Source organism: Chelmon rostratus, chromosome 6 (genome assembly GCF_017976325.1).
Source record: "Chelmon rostratus isolate fCheRos1 chromosome 6, fCheRos1.pri, whole genome shotgun sequence".
NCBI lineage: Eukaryota > Metazoa > Chordata > Actinopteri > Chaetodontiformes > Chaetodontidae > Chelmon > Chelmon rostratus.
The window spans coordinates 17,031,482-17,053,816 of NC_055663.1; the positions used below are offsets into that span (position 1 = coordinate 17,031,482).

At 45.7% G+C, this 22,335-nt stretch overlaps 1 protein-coding gene across 7 annotated transcripts in view; it reads left to right on the forward strand.

The window, feature by feature from the left end:
* The window catches only part of otud7a (OTU deubiquitinase 7A), a 38,851-nt gene that overhangs the window by 13,174 nt on the left and 3,342 nt on the right, over positions 1–22,335 (forward strand). For 3 of the 7 annotated variants that reach the window (XM_041939530.1, XM_041939533.1, XM_041939532.1), the window contains exons 2-14: positions 3,064–3,193; positions 6,698–6,851; positions 9,461–9,646; positions 9,749–9,967; positions 11,783–11,884; positions 13,033–13,160; positions 13,839–13,951; positions 14,582–14,592; positions 15,159–15,255; positions 15,333–15,460; positions 15,547–15,696; positions 21,433–21,547; positions 22,076–22,160. In XM_041939530.1, the coding sequence (XP_041795464.1) occupies positions 6,767–6,851; positions 9,461–9,646; positions 9,749–9,967; positions 11,783–11,884; positions 13,033–13,160; positions 13,839–13,951; positions 14,582–14,592; positions 15,159–15,255; positions 15,333–15,460; positions 15,547–15,696; positions 21,433–21,547; positions 22,076–22,160 (1,419 nt within the window). In that variant the 5' untranslated portion in view covers positions 3,064–3,193; positions 6,698–6,766. Of the gene's footprint in view, positions 1–818; positions 889–1,027; positions 1,140–3,063; positions 3,194–6,697; positions 6,852–9,460; positions 9,647–9,748; positions 9,968–11,782; positions 11,885–13,032; positions 13,161–13,838; positions 13,952–14,581; positions 14,593–15,158; positions 15,256–15,332; positions 15,461–15,546; positions 15,697–21,432; positions 21,548–22,075; positions 22,161–22,335 lie in introns of those variants that run through there. The other 4 variants (XM_041939531.1, XM_041939534.1, XM_041939535.1 and 1 more) reach the window with 4 other exon arrangements.

Genomic DNA, 22,335 nt, shown 5'->3' on the forward strand with positions numbered 1-22,335 from the left:
GAAGCCTGACATAGCTACTGCATTTTAAATGTCACTTGTCTTTTGGTCCTTGAATTACAAAACGTCAGCGACGTACGGCTCTCAGCGGGGCACATCCGATGCCTCCCTGGGTGGCTCATTTATAATAGTCGGCTCTGCACAATGTTTTTGCTCGCATCAAGATTATGGCTGTTATTTGTGAAAAATGCGTTCGAGCTTGCCTATAATAAGTAGGTGTTTCCTGTATATCACATCTGATGCTAACGGCTACATCTGACAGAACCCGAAATGAATTTTTCAAGTAATTTGAGGTTGTTGGATTGCTGTATAGCTGCAGTGTATGTTGAGTGCACTGTAATGCTGGAGGAGAGATCAATGGAGTGTCTTCCACTGTTTATGATTAAGAAGCAAGTCCTGTGTCTCTGTTATACACCGTCTACAAACGGGCCCTTGTAAATATGGAGGGATGGCGGGCAGTGTGCTCGCGGGTCAGTGGACCACAGGAGGTAAACAATGCAGTGTGTGTGAGTGCAGTAATATGGAGAATATGCAACTTGGCTCTGTTCTGTCTCATATTTCGGCACCTCAGCAGTGAAATGGGAAGATTGTCAGAGAGCAGACAACAGCGGAGTGAAAATGAGGCAGTAGCTGTTTCCCCCCGTGGTCTAAAAAGTGTTCATATTGAGACCACAAGACGCAGCCTGCAGTGAGCACTGTCTGTTCATCTGTGACCCGAATGTACCAGCACACACACTCTAACTAATCACCGGGTGTGGAGGCATACAGTGTGTGTCAGGTGCTTTTTGATCAGCTCTGTTACTTTCACTTGTAGATTTATGTCATTTTAAACTACTTGGCCTCAAGAACTTTGGATATGAAAGAATTCAGTGACTGAAGAAGACCGTTTATGTAAGTAACAGTCTTAGGTATTGGCAATAAAATGTGTTGTGATGTGTTATGTAATTATCTTCTTTCACATGCACAACCCAGCATGGAAATCTGATTTCTATGATATGATATTTGATTTGGCATTGGCTTTTTACACCAGATGTCACACAACACTCCCTATTTATCTGGGCTTGGGACCTGCAGTCAGGAATGCACCGGGCTAAGGAACTGAAGCGCCGTCCAGTGTAACTTTGACATGTGGACATGAGGAGGTGGGCATTGAACCAACACAGCCAGCCCTGTGACCGGTAGACGACCCAGTCTGCCACCTGAGCTACAGCTGCCCCAGTGTAATTATACTACTGCATAATTATTAGTTTAATCTATAACAATGCTACAGATTTTGAAAGCAGAGTTTTACATGTAAGATCTGAATCTGAAAAGCAGCTAGTTAGGTTTTCCCTCTGAAATGTAGTGAAGCCTGAGGCAGCATAAAATAGAAATGCTCAAGCAGGATTGTACTTGAGTACAGAACGCGATTAAATTCATTTAGTTACTTTCCACCAACCTGCAGTGTAGCTCAGGTGGCAGAGCGGCCATTAATTGTAAGGTTGGTGGTCTGATCCCCGGCCCCTCGTGACCATGTGATCACGTGTCCTTGAGCAACACACTGAACTGAAGTCCCTGTGGAGCATCTGCCGAATGCAAGATTACAAAAAAAAGATGGCCGCCACTTTGGAGATCACTAAATGGGAGATGCAATGTGGTCACCAGTGTATATTTATATTGAAGCATTAGTAGTGATCCTCTACTGGCCTTTCAGAATGACTGTTACCCAGACAAGCTTCCTTTTTTAGAGCTTCTGCTTAATTATAATTCAAGACAAGCCATCTCACTTTTACCTGAGGACAATATTAGTCAAGTAACTTCTGCTTGAGTGGAATATTCTCTCACTCTGTGTAAGCCCAGCAGCAATGGTTGAAGTAGCAACAAACAATCGTTTACTTACTAGTTCAGACTCTGCGTAGCTTGTAGTTAAGAGTCAGTGTACACTATTTTTAGATTAGCACCACAATTTGTATTACTGGCCGTCATTTGTAGTGAGGAATTGCTCTGATTTCAAAGGTAGCACTTAAAGTGCTGTGGTTGAAGTTGCTGTGATGGATTGTACAAATAAACAGAAGACACATACAGTATATGAGCCTTTTTTTTTTTTTTTTTTTTTTTTTGTGAATTATGCATGACACTGAAGGGTATTTCAGTTGCACTTAGGAGGTCTTTGACGCTAACTCCTCAGCACTTGCCCGTGTTCCTGCTGAGAGGGCCGAGAGAGACGTCGGCTGCTGTGATCCACCGGGGACAATGGTAAAACTCGCTCCGGGTTTCCACTGTTGCTCTCTGCATTCGGTTGCTCTCACACTCTTCTCTCAATCGTCTCTCGCATAAACGCATGTCTCCCTGCTGCGTCATGCAAGATCAACCTTCTGTGCCCTTACCGGCATCAGCATGTTTGCATTTTCGTTACGTCAAAGAAAAAGATCGTGAGGCTGGCTCGGCACTTTCTTCTTTCTGTTGGTGTCACATGCACACCTGCACCCGAGTATGAGAACCTGAAAATGTGATTACGTCAAAGGACCTTCAGAAGGTGGTGTCTGCTTTTAAGTGCTGCTGCTACCTAAACTCCTGGCAGGTTGAGCTCTTTGAGGAAGTGTTTATGAGCGTCTAAGAAGAAATGACGCTGCTCTATAGGGATCTTTCAACAGCTGACAGGTGCAGTAACACACGTCACAATTCAGATTCAAACCCTCTGCTGTATGAGAAGTGCTCGAGTGTGACATTAGGTGATGTAATTTCATAAAACACATTTAGATAAAAAGGAAGCGAAATTAAGAAAATTAGTCTCTGGTTTTCAGTCAGTAATTAAATGTTGGGAACTGTTTGAGAGCAATACTCTCAGGCAGTTTGATGAACAGCCAGCAGACACATGTTTCTAAATGACACATGATGAAAGTGATGGCTTGAGGGACAATTTTAGATTTGCATATTTACACTGATGCAGTCACAGGTGTGTGTCTGCTGGCTGTTTTACAGCAGCTTCAAATTGAAGTCAGTCAATCAGAACTAAGGGACATAACTTTCTGTTGTAGGGTGATAACCTTACGTGTGTGTGTGTGTGTGTGTGTGTGTGTGTTTCAGGGTTCTCTGCATCCCCGGTGTCTTCCTCTCCTCCACTGCCTCTGAAGCCATGGACTAGAGCTGCATCTGGTCCGGACAGTCCCGTGGTCATCAGATGGCTTCTCAACAACCCTCAGCAAAAATACAGAAAGTATGTACAGAAGCCAGTGTCATCTGCATTGTCACTGACAGCTACTAAATAATGTTAACGGAAAAAGCTTGAGGTATTCTGTGTGTTTTTCTTATCATCAGCAAATTTCACGAAAAGACCAAAATCAACAAAGAATCGATCGAAGTATTGCCTGTGTAGGCAAATATTGATTTATAACTCAGTGTCGAAGGCCAACACTGTCCATAAACTATAAAAAGCACAGAATTGAGCAACACTGATGCACTGGGCTGCTTTATTATGATGGAACTAGCACTGTAGCTTATTTTGACTCATTCCCAGATACACTGTCCTGGTCCAGTACTCAGATCTTCAGATCTCACGCGTAAAAGTATTATTGTGCAGACAAAAAGCCCCTGTGATTGGTCAAGCTGCTCATTTATATTACATTATATGTTGTTGGGTAGTTTCATTTGGCACAGTGTGATTAGCTGGTCGTATGTTTTTGTGTGTAAAATCTTAATCAGTGAAGAAAGTAGTAGCTGTCAGATAAATGTAGTGCAGTAAAAAGTACAAGATTCCCCTCTGAAATGAAGTGAAGTTAAAGTATACAGTAGCATAAAATCAAACACTAAAGTAAAATATAAGTACCTCACAGCTATACTTAACTACAGTACTTGAGTAAATGTACTTACTGCTTATGTTCTTTTTGAAAATGAAACTATACACTGTGGTATTGAACCTTAACTCAATGTTATTTTTGGTCTTTTGTGGGATTGAAAATGAGAAAAATGCAGACAAACGTCATCCTCTGATCTATTTCCAGGTCACTGTGCTGTAATAGTGCCTTCATATTTTTTTGAAGCCTGATCCATTATGTCTGTGACTAATATGCAGATTGCCATTATGATTAACAGGGAGCTGGACAGTCCCAGGTTCCTCTGGCCCACATGGTTTTTACGTCAGACAGAGAAACATGCATTAGGGTGTTTCTGAGTCATAATTACCTCCCACAGGGAAAGCGATCTGAATAGGGCTGTTGTTAAGGGAAAAGATGAGGTCATGACTTATAATATTCAGCTATTTCAATGTCTCACTCCACACCACTAGACTCAAGGCTTTTTGCCCTGCAAGCCAATATCGTGAGTCTCACTTGATGGGCAGCCTATTATTCTGCACTGAGTAAAGTGTCCACCCCTAGAGAGTGTAATTATGGGCACATATGGCCCTCAGACAAGGCAAATACCTCACAGACTTACTTCAGAGCCTTTTCAATTTCCTGTAAGAGGTGTCTTACAATTGAAATAAGTAAGCCTGCCTTTATTATATACAACCATTTCATTGATGATTAAGAAAGAAGCAACAATAAAAAAAATATACATATTGTGTAAAACCCACTTAATAATGAGAGCAAAAGTAAGATAAAATAAGGATGAAAATAAAAATCAAGACAATGCATGAAACCACAGAATTGAATAATAAATGCAGCAAAAAATAGATTACATAGAATGCATAAAATCATAAATACAGCAGTGCATAAGAACAAGGCAAAGCACAAGAGTTTCCGACCTGTATCAGGAAGTCCTTATTAAAGGCTAAAGTGAAGAGATACGTTTTTAGCTTTCTTTTAAAAATATTCATATACACTACCTATAGATATCTGGCTTCCCTGATATCTATAGGCGGTGTGTCCCAGAGCAGCGTTCTCCGTTGAGCTTCATCCTACATGGTAACAGCAAAACTGAGCAGAAAACAGCTTCTAAACTGCGCACTTTGCTTCAGGCTACTACCTGCTGGTTAACTGAAATATCATCAAAAATGTCGAATATATTCACACAGTGATTTAATGAGGTTTTGACTGACAGCCTGTCTTCCTTTGGCTCAGACAGTGCAGCGGTGTTGGCAGGAGTGTTGGCTGCACATGTGATGAGAGGATGCAATTCCTATCATTAATGGGATGCTGGAAAATGATCTGTACATTTGATGGAAGAGTGAGCTGCTGAATGCTGTGCATGCTTACAAATCAATTAAACGGGCCTGCTCCTCATCCAAAACATGCCCTAAGCATTTTTTATGTGTATTCTATGTTCTGTACTTTCCAGTAACGTACAGCCCTTTGCAGTTGGAACTGCTCCAGCTGACCAGCCTGAGTTTTCTGTAGTTTACATGTGCTTAGATTCCCTCAGTACAACAATGCAACACAATGCAAATGGCTGACAGTAACTAGGTCAACTAAACTACAGCTTAAGTGCAGCTTTGACTCATTAATAATGCATATGATAAAGACTAAAGTTGCTGGGTCTCGAGCAAAGATATTTTTCTCTCTGATTCCAACAATCAAGCAGTGCGCAGCCATTTTTTTTGTAATTTTCATGTGACAATACTACCGACTGAGAGGACATTTCTGAGATTGTTCTGTCACGGTTAGTAAAAAATATGCCACAATGTCCCTATCATCCTGCTGTCAGAGTAATCCACTAATATTCCTCAGCCTGGGATTCAGGAAACAACAGCGTTTGTGTTGCGTCAGCTCTATTTAGCGTCTGCTGGTTCTCAGCGCTGAGCCAAAACCTGATGGACAGTCGTGTCATGTGGCACACCGAGACCCGGAGCTCGGAGGCGTGGGCAGAGCATGTGAATGTCTCTGGCATGCTCTCTCTCTCTCTCTCTCTCTCTCTCTCTCTCTCTCTCTCTCTCTCTCTCACTCTCTCTCACTCCTCTTCGGGTCAAAGCTGTGGACCCGAGCAGCCGTCAAACCTCCGGTCCGCACACAGAGGGCCCGGTGTCAGAGCTGCAAACCCAGTGGGTGTGTGTTTCTTCACTGACAGTGCTCTGAGCTCTGTTCCTCTGTCACCCACACAGCCTCAAGTGGAATGAAAGCTATGCATGGACTCATTCATTCCACGGGCTGAGGGAGTGGACGCATTTTAGATGTGTTGTTTGTGACCTAACAAGGCAATATTTGTTGATCATTAGAGCCCTCGTGCTACATAGCCACGCTCTCCAGATGGGATCATACGAAATAACATCACGCTGCATCGCCCAGCTCCGCAAACAGTCGCCAGACATCCTTCCTTGCCGTCCAGCTCCGAGCACTGATGTGGTTTAAGATTCTGGATCGTACCCAGAAACCCCTGGTTGACACTCGTTGGCAGGAAGAGGGTCAGTGGTGTTATGATCATGGGCGGTGGGCCAGAGGCTTTGGAGATAGGCAGGTGCGTCCTGGATACGACCTCTGGCTGCGTTGTTGATATTACATCTGTGCTGATGGATATTATGTTATGACTGTTAGTGAGAGCTGGGAGGAGCGCAGGGAGTGGAGTGCTATTCACAGTACTATGAAGTATCAGCTCCACGAAGCATTACACATCAGCACAAACGGGCTGAGACTGCAGGCTGGGATTTAAAAAAGAGAGAGGGGACCATCCAGTGACTGTTTTCTCACAGGGGTTAGTGAGTGGTGGGCTTTTAAAAGTGTGGCTGAAACGTATTTACTGTGAAACGATGTGTTTTAAGGCCTGCTATGCTTCTCGTTGCTGTTTCCAGATGAGAACGTGAAGGCTGGCGTCCACCAAGGCCACCGCTGCACCTTGGGCAGCGCACACACATGATCACATGACTCTGGACATGGACGCGGTCCTGTCAGACTTTGTTCGGTCCACGGGGGCAGAACCAGGTCTGGCAAGAGACCTGCTGGAAGGTAAGACGCCGACGCTGCCCTGCATTAGACTGTTGCATTAGAAGACTCAATATTGGGGGGGGTTGCGTTTTTGTGCGGCGATCGCGCTCAAGCGGGCAGAGGAGTGGAAAGATCAGAAGAGGAGAGGAAATGAGGGGAGAGGAGGAGAGAGGAGACAAAGGAGGGGAGGAGAGGAGCGGGGCTCGCAACAGTGAGCCAGCTCGCTGATTTAGAGGCCAGTGTGACGGTTTTACGAGTGCACTCCCCTGGGAGAGCTTTGTGCCCATTCATTGGAACTCATTGAGGAGCAGAGTGCTGCTGGCACTTGTATAGCTTACATACAGTGTGTTGAAAAAACAAAACAAAACAAAACAAAGCTGCAGAGCAAAAGTGCACACAGCCACAGAAAGCTGGTTGATGGTCAGCCGAATTGGCAGCGATATGTAGTGCCCGTAAAAGTGATGTTTGTGTTTTTGTTTCCGTTTTTTTTTTTTTTTTTTTTACAAGGGCCGAGCAACTCCGGTCTCGCGTTGCATTCCAGGACCAGCTCAAACTGCAGCAAAGAAGTGCTGAGCTCTAAATACAGATGCAGTTTTGTCTACTTTAGAGGAATAAAAGCACATCCCACGTTAATCAGGCTTCCATTAGGGGATGAAATCCTTGTGGAGCGTGTGCAGGACGTGCATGTCCTGGAAATCTTTTTGTCTCTGTGTGTATGTTATGCAGCTGGCGGTGTCTAGCCTGATAAAAGAATTAAAGTGTTGGGTGTCTGTCTCCCCCCCCCCCCCCCCAGTCCTTTCTTTTTTTCTGATTCTACTTTGGCACAAGGCCACAGGGGCATACATGTGACACTAACAGGCACCAAACAAGACACTGCACTCAGACAAAGACAGACGTGGGCACGGATGTCCTATTTCAGTAATATGCCTGCTGCCATCTTGCTGGTGTTAGCTTAGCTTTCCAGACCTGCATCAGTCAGACACTCTGTGACCCTCTGGTCTGAGTCAGGATGGCACGAGGAGCAAGCAGAGAGGCAGACAGAGGAATGTGACAGCGCCACATGTGGTGCTGCCCCCTAGAGGCTGGTTTCTGTACTGAAGAATGTGTTTTGACCTTTGTGCTTAAATGTATTGAGAACTAGCTGTTGGGTGAAGGTTTTTAATTTTCTCCTGAAAGAGAAAAAGTTAATAAGCTAATTTTGGCGATTATGTTTAATTAAATAAATCAGTTATATTAGCTTAGTTGGTAAAGTGTGCTCATGAAGATCAGCTGTCCCTGTATGGAAAATCCTCCCATGCGAGTGGTTTAACTCAAAGTCCTTCAATGAGGAAAAAGAGGAGTTCAGTGAAGCTGCTGTGTGTCTAATAGATCGGGATAATGCATGTTCATACTGCAGATGAATTTATCAGTGTTCCTTTTGCTGACGACAGCCATTACAAATGAAGGAGCTGAAACAACGCCCTCCATGCCACAGCAGTAGCGGGCTAATGTAGAAGCATTTAAAGACCGGCATTAGGTGCTGAGTGGCTATGTTGCCAGACCTTAAGCTGTATTCCTGGATCTGTGCAGCTCAAGCTGTTGAGATCCATAAAGTAGAATCAGTTTTGCATTGATTGGCGTGAGAGACGGCGATTAGCGGTGCCAGGTTTCATGTTCAGACTGCCGAGAACCATCATGTCTGGAAGTCGGGAGGAGGGAGGACAACTTCCTGCAGGTCTCTTACACGGGGAGTCTGTTAATGGACCCTGTCTCGCAAGCACGCTCAGATTACATGCAGGCGCCCTCTGAATGTTTGCAGTTGTGGCCGTGTAGTTTTATAAAAAGACTGTTTTCCAGATCGTTCCTGTGGCATCATGAGAAGGCACGCTGAGTTATAATAAGGCTGAGGCTTGACTTGTGTCTCTTAAACCTCGAAGGGATCTCTGTTAGAAAGACAGCACCCAGAGGAGACAACTGTGTGTGTGTGCATGTGTGTGTGTGTGTGTTTTCATGCCGTGTGTGTGGTACCAGTGTGTGGGTCCCTCCTGCACATCAGGATATTGCTGTCACTCTGTTAAAAGATCTGTCTCCCATCACTATCTTCATTGTTGTGGCACCACCCAACCTCCACCTCTAGCTATTATCCTTATGATGTAGTATGTTTTACTCAGACAAAAGCACTGTATGACATTGCTCCACATAGGCTATACATGCCATTATAGTTGGGCCAATTACTTTAAACCTTTAAAAGCCACAATATCAAATAAGACAGTAATCTTAAAATCTGATTATTCTTAAGAATATAATAAGTGCATTTATTGCAGGGAATCTGCCTTTTCTGCAGCACACTCAGCAGATCTTTTGCATTTTACCCCCACTGTCCTCATCACTTTCTGCTACTGGTAGCATATCACAAGTTATTCACCATGAGATAACCCTGTTTACCGTAAACTGCAGTGAGCAGTGTCCTGTTGCACCAGAAAAGCAACTTCTTGATGCGTGGGAACGGAATTCTGGATATTTCTGAGTGAAAATCCCCAAAAATCAAGGCGATACACTTTAATAATCGCGCATTGCGAGCAACATTTATTCCCGATATTTGTGATGGGTGCTTATGTGCATTCAGCCGGATCTTTGCATGTGTCCCACAGGTAAAAACTGGGACCTCAGTGCTGCTCTAAATGATTACGAGGAGCTCAGGCAGGTCCACACTGCCAACCTGCCGCAGGTCTTCAACGAGGGCCGCTACTACAAGCAGCCAGAGGCACGTGACACGCCCACCCATGTCAGCAAGATCGACAGGCCGTGCGCACAGAAGCAGGAGGACAATGCACAAGGTACGAGGGTCACCTCAACACCGCATCATCACCTCAACAGTTTTCTCTGTCCTCACTCGCTTCCCACTCATCCACTCAAGCCTCCCTTCTTCTCCCCTCTAGAGAAGCGTCTGTCCCGCGGGATCTCCCACGCCAGCTCTGCTATCGTCTCTCTGGCGCGGCTGCAGGTGGCCAACGAGTGTACCAGCGAGCAGTTCCCTCTTGAGATGCCCATCTACACATTCCAGCTGCCGGACCTCAGCGTGTACAGCGAGGATTTCAGGAGCTTCATAGAGAGAGACCTGATAGAGCAGTCCACCATGATGGCTCTGGAGCAGGCTGGTGAGTATTACAGGATATAATATAATACATTCTACAACTGTATTATGGTACATGTCCTGCTACTGATATGAGATATGTAACAGAATCTTGTGCATTACACCGTTTTCTTCATTCAGAGTACACTGAAATGCAGCACAAAGCAGCAGCAACGAGACATTCCAGTAATGTAGACAGAGACGCAGAAGGTGAGACAGAGATTAGACAGAGAGACAGAGCAGATCAGAGAAGCAGCATCATCTGGAAGCAAGACGACAACAACTAATTCAAAGCATCCAGGATCCCAAAGGATTCATCTCCCAGCTGAAGCTTTGAACTTACAGAGAGAAACTAGTCAGTGATCTTCCAGCAGATTTTCCCACACAGAGACTGCAGAGATCGTAAAGCCCTCCTCGCCTAATTTTCTTCAAAATCTGGCAACAGTCACTCAAAAAGAACATCGGGACACTTAAACATATTGACCTTCTTATTTCTGTATTTCACAAACACATAAATAAGCCTTATAGTTTAACATATACTTCACCAACAGAGGCTTAACCAACCAGACGACAGTATCTGATCTCCAGTGAGTGAAGGATTTATGGTCGTAAAAATCTTAGCACAGTCATAAATTTAATCCACATTATATGCATCACAAACTGTGGGTGAAACCACAGCTGAGACGCTCTTATAAAATATGTATCTCTGATATTAAGAAAATCTAAAATAAAGTAGAACAACCAGCTGTGTATTAGCATGACTTTACAGCTGTTTGAATCTCAACCGGCATATGGATCATTCTTGGATGTAACGCCATTGAACGCGCCGGGACGTAACGGTAGTCCACATTTCCGGAAAATGAACTTAGATATCTAACGTGTGGGGAAAAAAAATGGAGGAATGCAAAAAATGCATCTGCATTTTGAGCCCATCTACACTGCGGGGTAAATCATTCAGAGCCTCTTCTGTGTTTACTGTTGTTAAATAAATGATGCAGTCAGATCACCCCAGGCTCGGGGCAGCGAGGCAGCCTGCAGTAAAGCAGCGTGCCGTGCCCAGGGCTGCGAAGCAGTCGTCTCTCCCTCAGGGACATGGGCAGGCGGTGATGGAGCAGAAAGTGGAGATACTGTAAAAGTCAGGCTGAGCAGGAAGATATTCAGGGTGGGTTTTTTTTGCGAGGCTGCTGGGCATTTGAGGGTGTGTGCATGCATACAGCCCGTGCTAATCATTGATATTGAAGCTAATTATGATTGTTGGCTAATTGTTCTCGATGGATGGTTACTGATAGAGGAGTTGCCTGCTCTGACCACATCCCCCGCACACAATCTGAGCTGCCATTTATCCACGCTCCCTGGAACCGTTAATGCTCTTATAAATAATTAGAAATTATGTGCTATAGAACTTTATCATGAACCTGCGTCCTGAGACTTATGTATTTGAAGTTAATTTATTGGTCTTATTTAAATTAGATTTGCTTTAAACTCACAGTTGTTGTATAAATAAATGAACAGTTTTCTTTTCATTTGCTGTGATTGCCTTTTTCCCCACCTATGGCGCCCATCCTGTTTTTTTGTTTTTTTTTTTACGTGCTAAAGCTTCTTTTTTGTGGATTCTTCTGTTCGTAAAGATGTCGGACTGGGTTAGGAATAAGTGTTGCGGGCCCATAAAGCTAAACGACACAATGAGTTGGACTATGCAAATAGACACCGGGATCTTATCACCGATCTTTTTTTGTGTGTTTTTCACTTTGAACTGACAACTTTGTAAGTGTGTTTGCTCCCTTCTGTTCCTCAGTTTTGTGTACAGTTCATGGCCTCATGATGTTGTACGTGTGCGCAGGTCGTCTGAACTGGTGGTCCACCATGTGCACCAGCTGTAAGAAGCTGCTTCCTCTGGCCACCACAGGGGACGGGAACTGCCTCCTGCATGCTGCCTCTTTAGGTGAGCTACTCATGCACACTACAGTGTATTAAGCGTGACAGTCTTGAAGATTTCAGGCCTGGTTGGTTTGGCAGCAACTGTAGTTACAGCAAATGTGGTTTGATACTGCAGGTTACATAATTCTGGGGGCAGCAAAACAAACTCCTGTCATATTAATAAAGAAGTCCGGTGATGATGTACCTTTTTTCATCATTCTGTGAGCAACAGTGATCTGATTTTATGCTGCACACTGCACATATGCACTGCATATCTTGTTTGCTGGACACATTTTTGATGACAGAGTGCAAAGCTCACTGACAAACACATCGCATTTCCTGTGAGTACTTCATGATAAAAGGGAATTTGCGTTTCACCAGTTCAGTGCTTTTAATGTGAAGCTGTCGCTGTAGGAAATGTTCAGTTTGCATCAGCAGCAACTTAATACATCATTTTTTCCAGAGAGACACCCAGTTTGTAACACTGCAACTATATAAATATTGCAGTTCTTTCATCAGGGGTCCATAGGCTCAGTCACTCAGTTCCTCATTCAGCAATTTAGCGATGAAAAGACAATTAAAAATTTAGAATTCTATTACAATTTAAACATAGTTAATTTAAACACATAGTATGGCCATAACATCCATCAGGATTTCTTGGTATGAAACATCTGTGCAAGTCAGTGTCACAGCTGTCTCATAACAGTGTCAGTGCTGCGCCACAGCTGCTGAAGGAGGGAGGGACAAAGGAGGAGTGAGAGAGCACAGGAAGCAAGGAAGGAAGGGAGGAGGGAGGGAGATAGCTGACCTATACGTCGCAGGAAATTGTCAGCTGCAGGGTTGAGGGGGATGGCGGCGTATTCAGGTTCATGCTGGAGGAGACTGTTGGCTCCCCAGCATGAGGACTGCTGGAGCAGCAGAGGAGCCGTTGGGGTTAGAGGCACCGGAGCTAATGTAATATACACTGACAGTTAGACAACTAAGGCCCTTTGATGAGTGGTGAAAGACATTTTTAGGCACGAAATTAAAAAGCTGAGGTCATCGCCGAATGATTTTACAGGTGCAGCTCAGAAATCTAACCCCCTGTCTTTCTCATCTACAGCGTGTTAAGTGGTTGTTTCATGTCCTCGGTCGTAACATGCAGTGAAGGTGTTGTTTGTCCGTGTTGCTCAGGGATGTGGGGCTTCCATGACCGAGACCTGATGCTGAGGAAATCCCTGTATACCATGATGAAGAGCGGAGCGGAGAGAGACGCTCTGAAGAGGAGGTGGAGGTGGCAGCAGACCCAACAGAACAAGGAGGTTGGGAGAGTGTCCATCTTAGTGCACCGCGCCTCCTAAATGCATCACATCCTCTTTCAGTCACGACACCTTGATAAATCCATGCAACCAAGCGGAGGGATGAGCCACTAATAAGCACTCATTTTAGCTTCCTCGCTGCGCCGTACATGTGGATTTTAGCTGCGAGGAAAATAGTCTTTCTATGATACCAAGTGTGCTTTGGTAGCACTGCTGCTAATACTGTCAAATCCTCTGCACCTCCCATCCCTTCTCTTGACGTTCATGGATTAAAGTATTTGCCAATCTATTAGAAAAATGGTGTCACCAAAGATAGCTCAGGCAAAGAAGTAGTCCAGATGCTCATGTTTTAATAAATGCCCGAGGCGTCCTGGTGGCCCAGTGATCTGAGACGCATCCCGTGTAAAAGTGGCGCCCTGGTTTGAATCTGGCCAGGGAGCTTTGTTGCATGTCATCCACCTTTCTCTAATTACCCACATTTCCTGTATTTCATCAAAATATCAATTAACAGCAGAAAAGCACATTAAAAAAAAAAAAACAAGATGCACGGAGCTTCAGGAGATAACCTTGTACATGCAGATGAAAATAGCAAAAATGAATAATAATAGGGATTGTGTGGGTGAGCATCAGTATGTGCTTATCAGAATTCCCGTGTGTGTGTGTGTGTGTGTGTTTGTGCAGTCAGGGTTGGTGTACACTGAGGAGGAGTGGGAGAGAGAGTGGAACGAGCTGCTGAAGTTGGCCTCCAGTGAGCCTCGCACTCACCTCAGCAAAAACGGCAACACCAGCGGAGGGTAAGCTGCCCGGCTATGGCACGTCCAAAAAAAAACAAAAGCCTGCGAGCGTGCACGCTGTGGACTCCCAAGACGCAACACACACTACTTTCCTTTTACCAGCATCTAGCAGCGTTTGCTTCATAATCGTCATGTAAGACAGAGACAGCAGAGCAGCAGTGGCGGGCCGTGTGGCTCTCGTCCCACATTACAGCTCTCCTGCTGTGTTTTAATGCCTTGTGCATCGAAACGCAACAGGAGGCCCACAATTAAAACAAAAGTGACCTTCTCACTAAGATGGATTTGTCAGGGAAACTCATTGTTCCCACTCGGACTGTTGCTCCTTCAAATTGCTTCCTTGATTTAAGAACATTGCTGGAGCTCTCGTGTGAGACTGTGCCATCTACTGGCTGCCATCAGTATTAATCATTCCTGCAGCCTCCCCGAGCCGTGGTGCAGCTGCAGCAGGTGATGTGATCTGCGCACCGCTCCCCCCACCGGTTGCAAAAAAAAAAAAAGAGAGAGTGGGTTTATCTCAGGCTACAGAGGCAGATTGGAAACTCACTCTGGTTTCCTCCTCCTACGCGCAGAAACCTTGTGGTTCTTCTCTTGTTTCCATTTTCACTGATATAAACACGTTTTTTTTCTCAGGTACACGCAAGGTACAGCAGCTGATCTGGTGGAGGAGGAAAAAACAACAATGTTGAACAGAGATTCATTAAGACGCCTGCTGTAGATTAGCTTGTGATTTAATTGTATGTCATCATTTAAGCAGCGTTGTCTTTTTACATTAATTCGCTGTTGTTTCCCCGCTGTTGGCTCGTCCAGTGCGAAGCCCTCTATCACTGAACACATCCCATTAAAGAGCATAATTTACTCATTTAGTCTGGTGGTTTTAACCTCTCATTGAGTTTGACTGTAATACAGTAATCAGGTTAGGGATGTTTGATGGTCCTAGTGTGAGATGAGCCCCTAAATAGGATGAGTGGGATTCACATATTAAGAGGCTCTTTATTAGAGTGAATTTGGCAGCGTGGCTGTTTGTGTGGCTGACAACTTAATTGTTGCACATCCTCTGGTTCCCTGGTGGTTGCATGCCTGAGAGCTCTGCCTCTGCTTATTCTCTCCGCCTCAGCCTCCCTCCCTCTGCCTCCCTGCTGCTCTCTTTCATTCAAACCCACGTATAAACCGATGGATCTTTGTACACTGTTGTCCCTGCCTGTTAAAGATAGCCAGAGGGCAACACAGATCCAAGTGGATGAGGTCAGATTACGCAGGCACATGATCAGCAGGAACGTTTACCGTTTTGGCTGCTCTTTGCATCGGTCAGTACCAATTCAGGAAATTGTCGTTGTGTCCCATAATCCCACTGTGTTACATGTTTTTCCTTTTTTCCTTGCAGGGTGGATAACTCCGAGGATCCGGTCTATGAGAGTCTAGAGGAGTTCCATGTGTTTGTGCTGGCTCATGTGTTGCGCAGGCCAATTGTAGTGGTGGCTGACACGATGCTCAGAGACTCAGGAGGAGAAGGTAGAGTAACTGCATGTTGTCTCCACCTTCTACATGACAGTAGGAAAGGCACTGACACTAGATGTGGTGTTCTAACCGAATTCCAGCATTTGCTCCAATCCCGTTTGGTGGGCTCTATCTGCCTCTGGAGGTGCCCCCGAGCCGCTGTCACTGCTCGCCCCTGGTCCTGGCCTACGATCAGGCTCACTTCTCCGCGCTGGTGTCCATGGAGCAGAGAGACCAGCAGCGAGAGCAAGGTAAGTGACTGGCCCGTCGTCCCAAGAAACTGCTTCCAAAAAGAGCCGGGGCAATTTTCACCCACAGTGAGGTGCGGCAGGGAAGTCGGGTCATAGTTAGGCAGGCTTTGCTTTTCACTTTAAGTGGGTGGGCTGCGAGAGTGAGGGCGAGTTGTCTGCCTGTCCTGCTGGAGGTGAATAATGGATGAGACAGCAGTCTAATTACCTGTGATCCATTATTAAAACAGGCCAGTTGGCAGCAGGAACCAGGGAGTGGCCAACACGGAGGGAAAGTGGACAGCAGGCTCCTTCCTCTTGGCTTCTTGAGCTCTGAACCAATCAGCCAAGCCTGTATGTTACAGTATGTCTACATTTCTCTGTGTGAAGTCAGCCTTGGTTGAATTTAGCTCGTACCAGTGGGTGTGCCTGCTCTTTGCGTCCCCCTCTTTCACAGGGCCCTGTGACATGCTGCTGTTTAGAGCATATTGATTGTGTTATGTTGTGGTCAGAGTGTGTTGATTTTCCGTTCTGTGGAGTGACTCTTGTTTTTGTCTTGTTTTGCCCGTTCAGATGCCAGCGTTCCCACTCCGGATGCATTGCTTATTCTCGAGGTCAGAGTAATCCTCACATGGAGTTCCTTTAATTGACAAATAGAGAGGATCTCCTTGACAACCAGTCTTAGTAGTCACAGCACTCTGCTGTATCTGACTCAGTGGGTGGAACTCACTTGTCATTTGCGTGGGCAGCCGGCCAACTCCGTCTCTTTTTCTCACTCTCAAACACAGATACACTTGCGCAAACTGTTTCTTTCTTCCTCTCTCTGTCTTCCTCCTTCTCTTGTGCTTTTCTGAGTATGTAAGGCCCTATTCTCAGGCCTGTAAACACCAACCCAGTTATTAAGTCTGGGTACGACAACTGCAGACCAGCAGACAGACATGATTACTAACCTGCCATCCCTGCCCTGAAGTCATTCCCTTTAATGCCAGCAGCACATCAAAGCCAGCCTACCCCACACAGCACACCCACTTTAATTTTAGTGTGGCAGAGGGGAGGGGGGTTCTCTTTTTGTCCACCAGATGGTGCATATGTCCAAAGAACCCGCTGTAGCGCGATCACAACGCCACTGCATGACTGTACTTTTTCCTCCTGGTACACGGTGTCCTGTGATAGGATCAGAGTGCGTTTTGTCTGCAGTCTCTCTCTCCCGGATGTTATGAAAACACTTGTACGCTCAGCTTGGTGCATTTCTATGTCATGTGATGAATCATATTGCACTGCAATGATACAAATCTGTGCTGCTCCGGTTATGTTTTTCTGCATTGTTACATATGTAAGAAGTGTGGTTCGGTGTTTTTGTATGATGCTATTAGAAATGGGTATTTTCATTTTCTTCTAATTTCTCAATTTGGCTTATATCTCTGAACAGATGCCAGACAGACAGGCAGAAGGTCAGACAGACAGACAGACCTAATGTTCCACTGCCAATTAGGGCAGAGTAGCCCCAGCCGGCCCCTAAGCCCTGACCACATCACCACATATGGGCAGGGTCCCGGGCCTCGACAAACGCACCCTCTCTCCTGACAGTCAGGCCAATGTGTGCACGTCTCAGGTGGAGGGCTGCTCTCAGTTTCCCCCAGCCCAGGGAAGAGCATCCGAGAGGCCGTCGGCCCCGTGTGTGTTCAGGTGCCAGAGGCTGGGTTGAAATACTGGCTCTTTCTTCAGCCCTCTGTATGGAAGATTATAGCTGAGTCCCCTCCCTCAACCTGACTCTAAATCACACTGACACATCACGGTACCTCCCCTTTTATGGCCTGCTTGCATGGCTTCTGGGGCTGTATTGATGGTGAATAGTGAAAAAAAAACAAGGGAGGGGTGACTCAAATCAGAGCTTATTGCTAAGGATCAAAACTCTCTTTTTGTGCCTGTTTTTTTTATTTCTGAGCACATCCCAAAAGAGCAGTCAAACGTTTTTTCCGAGCATGGTAGTCAGGTGAACCCGGATTCCTGTGCACCAGGCTGTGTTTTCTAGCAGCCCACTGCTGCTCACCTGCTGTGTGATAATGACTGGCTCCTCAGTAGACGCCGCTGGCCATGTCTTTTATCAGCTTGTTTGTGCTCCTGTGGTTAAACGACATATGAGTTGAACTGGCCCTCCAGAACCCTCTGGAGCTATTTCAAGCCCCGGTCCCAATACCAAAACACTTCCAGGTTTTCTTTGGCATCCTTCTAACGCCCATTTGAATGAAGTAAATGGTCGTCTTTTACACAGAGACCACCTACATAACAGTGCGGCGCAACCATCCAGCTCTGGCCAAGTTTCACTTCTCTATCTATTAAAGACACCCAGTGTATTACGCCCCATGCAGTCAGCATAATGAAATCAATATGGTGATGAGAATTAAAATGCTATTTGTTGTGGTTTTATGTGTTACTTGAAATGCAATGCTCTTGTAATTACCACCATGGTTACGCTGTTAAAAAAAAAAAAAGAAGAAGAAGCCCAGGCTTGTTTATATGCATGACTGCTGTTTACTCTGGTGAATTGGGCCCTTTAAGTCTGCAGCTGTGCAGAGTGACCAAAGTCAGGAATTCAAATTTGTGCGTTTTCCAGACAGTACAAATTGTTCTTGAATCGCAAAACAGAGGAAACATTGGCTCAGTGTTCCCGCTGCGAATCAAAGCTTCTAATGGGTGACTTTGTCCTCGGAAGTGAGCAAAAGAGGAGAGAGAATCATCTCTCTTCCTGCTCTCTTGACACAAGGCATGATGTGCAGTACTTGATAGGCTTGTTTTGCACAAAGTAAAAAAAGACAAAGCAGAGGTATTTGTGTCCAGTCAAATCATGCGAATATTTTCTTAAAAAGGTTACCTGCCTCATTTCGGCAGTTTCCTCACAGGTTACACCCAGGTCTCCTCCCCCTGCTCCCTGTCTGCATCCCCCCTCAATCAAAGATGCAAACTGAGCAAGGCGAGGCAGGCTAGCAGCTATGTCGCTAAGTACACAGCTCGCATACCACAGAGGGCTATGATGTCATCCATGCATAAGCTATGGGAAACGGTCATTCAAGGACAACAAAACAAGGCTGCCAACAGGGATAGTAAATATATTACAGCACACTTTAGTCTCCCCCCAGAGCTCAATTGGCAGTGTTGAATCTCTGAATCTGGACGGGGCCCAAGCGGGAACAACAACAGCACACACACACACACAGCACTTTGGAATGGCGAGAAAGGAGGACAGCTGCATCGTGGGAGCCAGGACGCCACCTCACAGGCCTCCGCTGCCTGCTGCATGACCCGAGTGGGAACTGAGTGGGAGCTGGTTAACTGTCCTCTGTCTGTCTGTCTGTGTTTGTGATTATGACTGAGTTTTTCTGGGCAGGAGTGTTCTAGGAAAGACCCTTCTTTAAGACAGCCGCTCTCTTTCTTCCTCACAGTTTTCAGTGCTGTCGTACCTCTGTGGCTACAGCATTAGTCATGCCTTTTATTTTAGGTACATGGTGTAAAATGTATTGCAATTTGCAGGTATGATGCAAAGGAATCCTTGAAATTTGAGGCCAGATTTATGGACAAGGCCTAGTTTGTCAGCAGCACTATTGATGATATATTTACTTTACTCATTTATGATGGCATTTTAACAACTAATGGTGTTGGGTATAAATAAGTGATCATCATAGCAGTGCTGAATGTGCTAGCGTGGGTGTGGCTGCGCTATTTCTGTCTCCAGAACTGAAGGCATCGTCACCATGCATGTACCGCCAGTGTTCTGCAACTTAGCATGCCTAATCGCGTACTTCGCACCTACACCGGGCACTCAAAATGAGACACACGAGAGAAGGAGTGAGCGTTTGACCTGCAGTTTCATCAGGGACACAGGAGGGGCTGCTGCTGCTGGTGTCTGTGTCTCCATGAAGCCTGCAGAGCAGAGCAGCCTATTGGCAGTGGAAGAATTGATGAGGCAGGGAGGAGACTGTATCTTCCATCTGGGGCTGACAGGGAAGGCTGGAATGTCCTCGGCCTGAACAGCCTGCCTCTCTCCGCTGTCATGTGGACAGCAGCCCCCACGCGAGGTAGCCTGAGGAGAGCTGTCATGTGGGCCAGTGGGGTCTAGCTAGTCCTCCTGACGCTCTTGTTTTGAGAGGCGGCCATGCACTCACTCACACTAACACGTACACGCCTGCGCTGTGCACACACTGTAAGCACGCCTCCCACAAGAGGAAGCCCGGGTGGGTGTCTGTTTTATGTTCTGTGTCCAGTGATTAATGTTGAAAAGCTCTTCCTGCTTGTAAGTAGCTGATCATATCAGCGGGCTATGAATGAAATTATTTCAGCACTCCTGCTCTTATTCTGCACTGCTGCGTCTGATTGCACCGTGTTGCTGAACCAGATCAACATGCACGGCGGTGATCAGCTGGAGAGCTGCTCGGAGTAGGAGTACGAGCTAAGGGATGGTTCCGCTTTACCACCACCTGGGTCCTATTTTTGCACTTCTGGACCTCACCCCTATTGGTAATGATAACACTGCACTCACCAGAGTAACTGCAATTGCTCGTGAAATAAAATCCGACAGGTCAAGGAACACATGCATGTAGCTTTTAAACAGACCCCCAGGTTAGCCAAACTTATTTGGAACAGAAAACAAAGACAAGCAGTAAGACTGTTGTGAACATTCATCACAGTTTACAGATTGACCTCCTAGTTCAACTTTGACTTCCATACTTCCCACAGTTGTGCATGCACAGTTTTTTCATGCACCAAGGGATTATTACAGACCTTTGAAGTGCACTCACTTTGGATTTACCTCCAAATAAAGCGGTTTGGTCTGACTAAACGGTTGGCTTGTATACAACCTGTCGTATCATCTAAATGTTTATTTTTCTTCCCCCGTTGGACTTTGCTGTAGCAACGCTGCTGTGTTCCCGGATCTCAGTCAAATATCTGGTGAGTGCAGCTATCGTTGCTGATAGACAAGATGGCTGTGGAAATAATTAATCATTGACCTTGAAAACAGTACTTGTAAAGACCAAAAGCTCCAGTTAGTAGCTGTTCTTAAGCTTTCAGTTGTATCATGTCATCTTCCTCGGCAGGCGGAGTTTGCCCAGTTGTTATGTTGTCATGCCTTTTTTTTTTTCGTATCCATGTTAGTTTTAAAAGTTGGGATTGAGGGTTCATTCTTGACCTCATTCTTGAACTTTACATAACAAAACAGTCTCACCACAGGGTTTACTCAGCAGCTGTTTTGGAGCTTTCGATTGTACCGTACAATATAATTGAAAGCTCCAGAACAGCTATGATCCAAGTTGTAACAAACCAGATTTTTCCTTTAATTTTCTTCCACGTGGAAAAGATATGTTAAGTCTGTTTCGGCTCAACTCGATGGGTCAGTACGGTAGCGACAGAGAACCATCATACGGGCCAGTCTGTGTTATAAGAGGAATGGTCAAGTTGATGCTTTTTAAGTTGCAGCCGTCCGAGGCCCTGCTTCGTCTGGATGAGTCTGTGTGAGTGACACTCACTGGTCACGGTCGCTTCTCGGCCTAAAAAATGGATGGCAGATAGAATACACCCACAGTTCAGTTTACCCCACGCTGACAGGCATGTGGGATAATTAACGTGGCATTATTCTAGTGTGTCATTATGGTGTCACTTTAGCTCCGACGCCACGGTGGCCTCGTGAGGGAACGGGTGGCGTGCGACGTAGCATCCGGTGGTAAGAGCTAGACCAAACTAACCTTCTGATAATCTCATCTCTTCCAGCTGTTATCCCTCTGACCGACTCGGAGCACAAGCTGCTAGCGCTCCATTTTGCCGTGGACCCTGGCAGGGACTGGGAGTGGGGGAGGGACGACAACGATAATACCAAGCTAGCCAAGTAAGTCCTGAGAAGTATATCACAGGGTGTCGATGCTCACCAGCAAAGCACGCACAGAGGCGCTGGTTATGAAAGCGGCCCCGCGAGGGGAGAGAGAGCAGAAACTGCAGGCCAAGGCAGTTCTGTTAGTCTGCCCACAAGGCTGCATGTGGGGGATTTAACTGATTATGGGATCCGGGCTCAGGTCACTTCAAAGAGTGAGCAGAGAGAGAACAAATTGTGAGTCCCGTCAGTCATCTATAGGGTCTCCCAGGAATGGCCTCACTAAAGCAGCAACACCCTCTCTGGGTTCAGCAAAGAGTTTATGTTGGGGTTTCTGTTTCGCATTCCTGCCAGTCAGGGGGTTAGCCTATCCTTTAACATGCTGCAGTATGAACAGCGCAGATATAAAGAGAAAAGATGCTCAAATCACGTCCTAATGCCACCTCTTTATATTACCCTTAATGCATTGCAGGCGTGGTTTTAAATTCATGTCAGCTGTGTCACATCACTGCTTGTTGCTAATCGTGGATGCATCTGCTCCCGCAGTCTCATCTTGTCTCTGGAGGCCAAACTCAACCTGCTGCACAACTACATGAATGTAACGTGGATCCGAATTCCATCTGAAACAAGGGTAACTTTTTTTTTTTCTCACACATGCGTCTTGTTCGTCATGGTTAACTCTGCCCTGTGGTTTCAGTAACATCTGGAATGGAGGGGTTCAATCAATCAGTTTTATTTCCTGTCAGAGAGCAGTAATTGAAGGCATTCATGTGTTTGTGCTGATATGAATCATCAGCCAAAGTGCT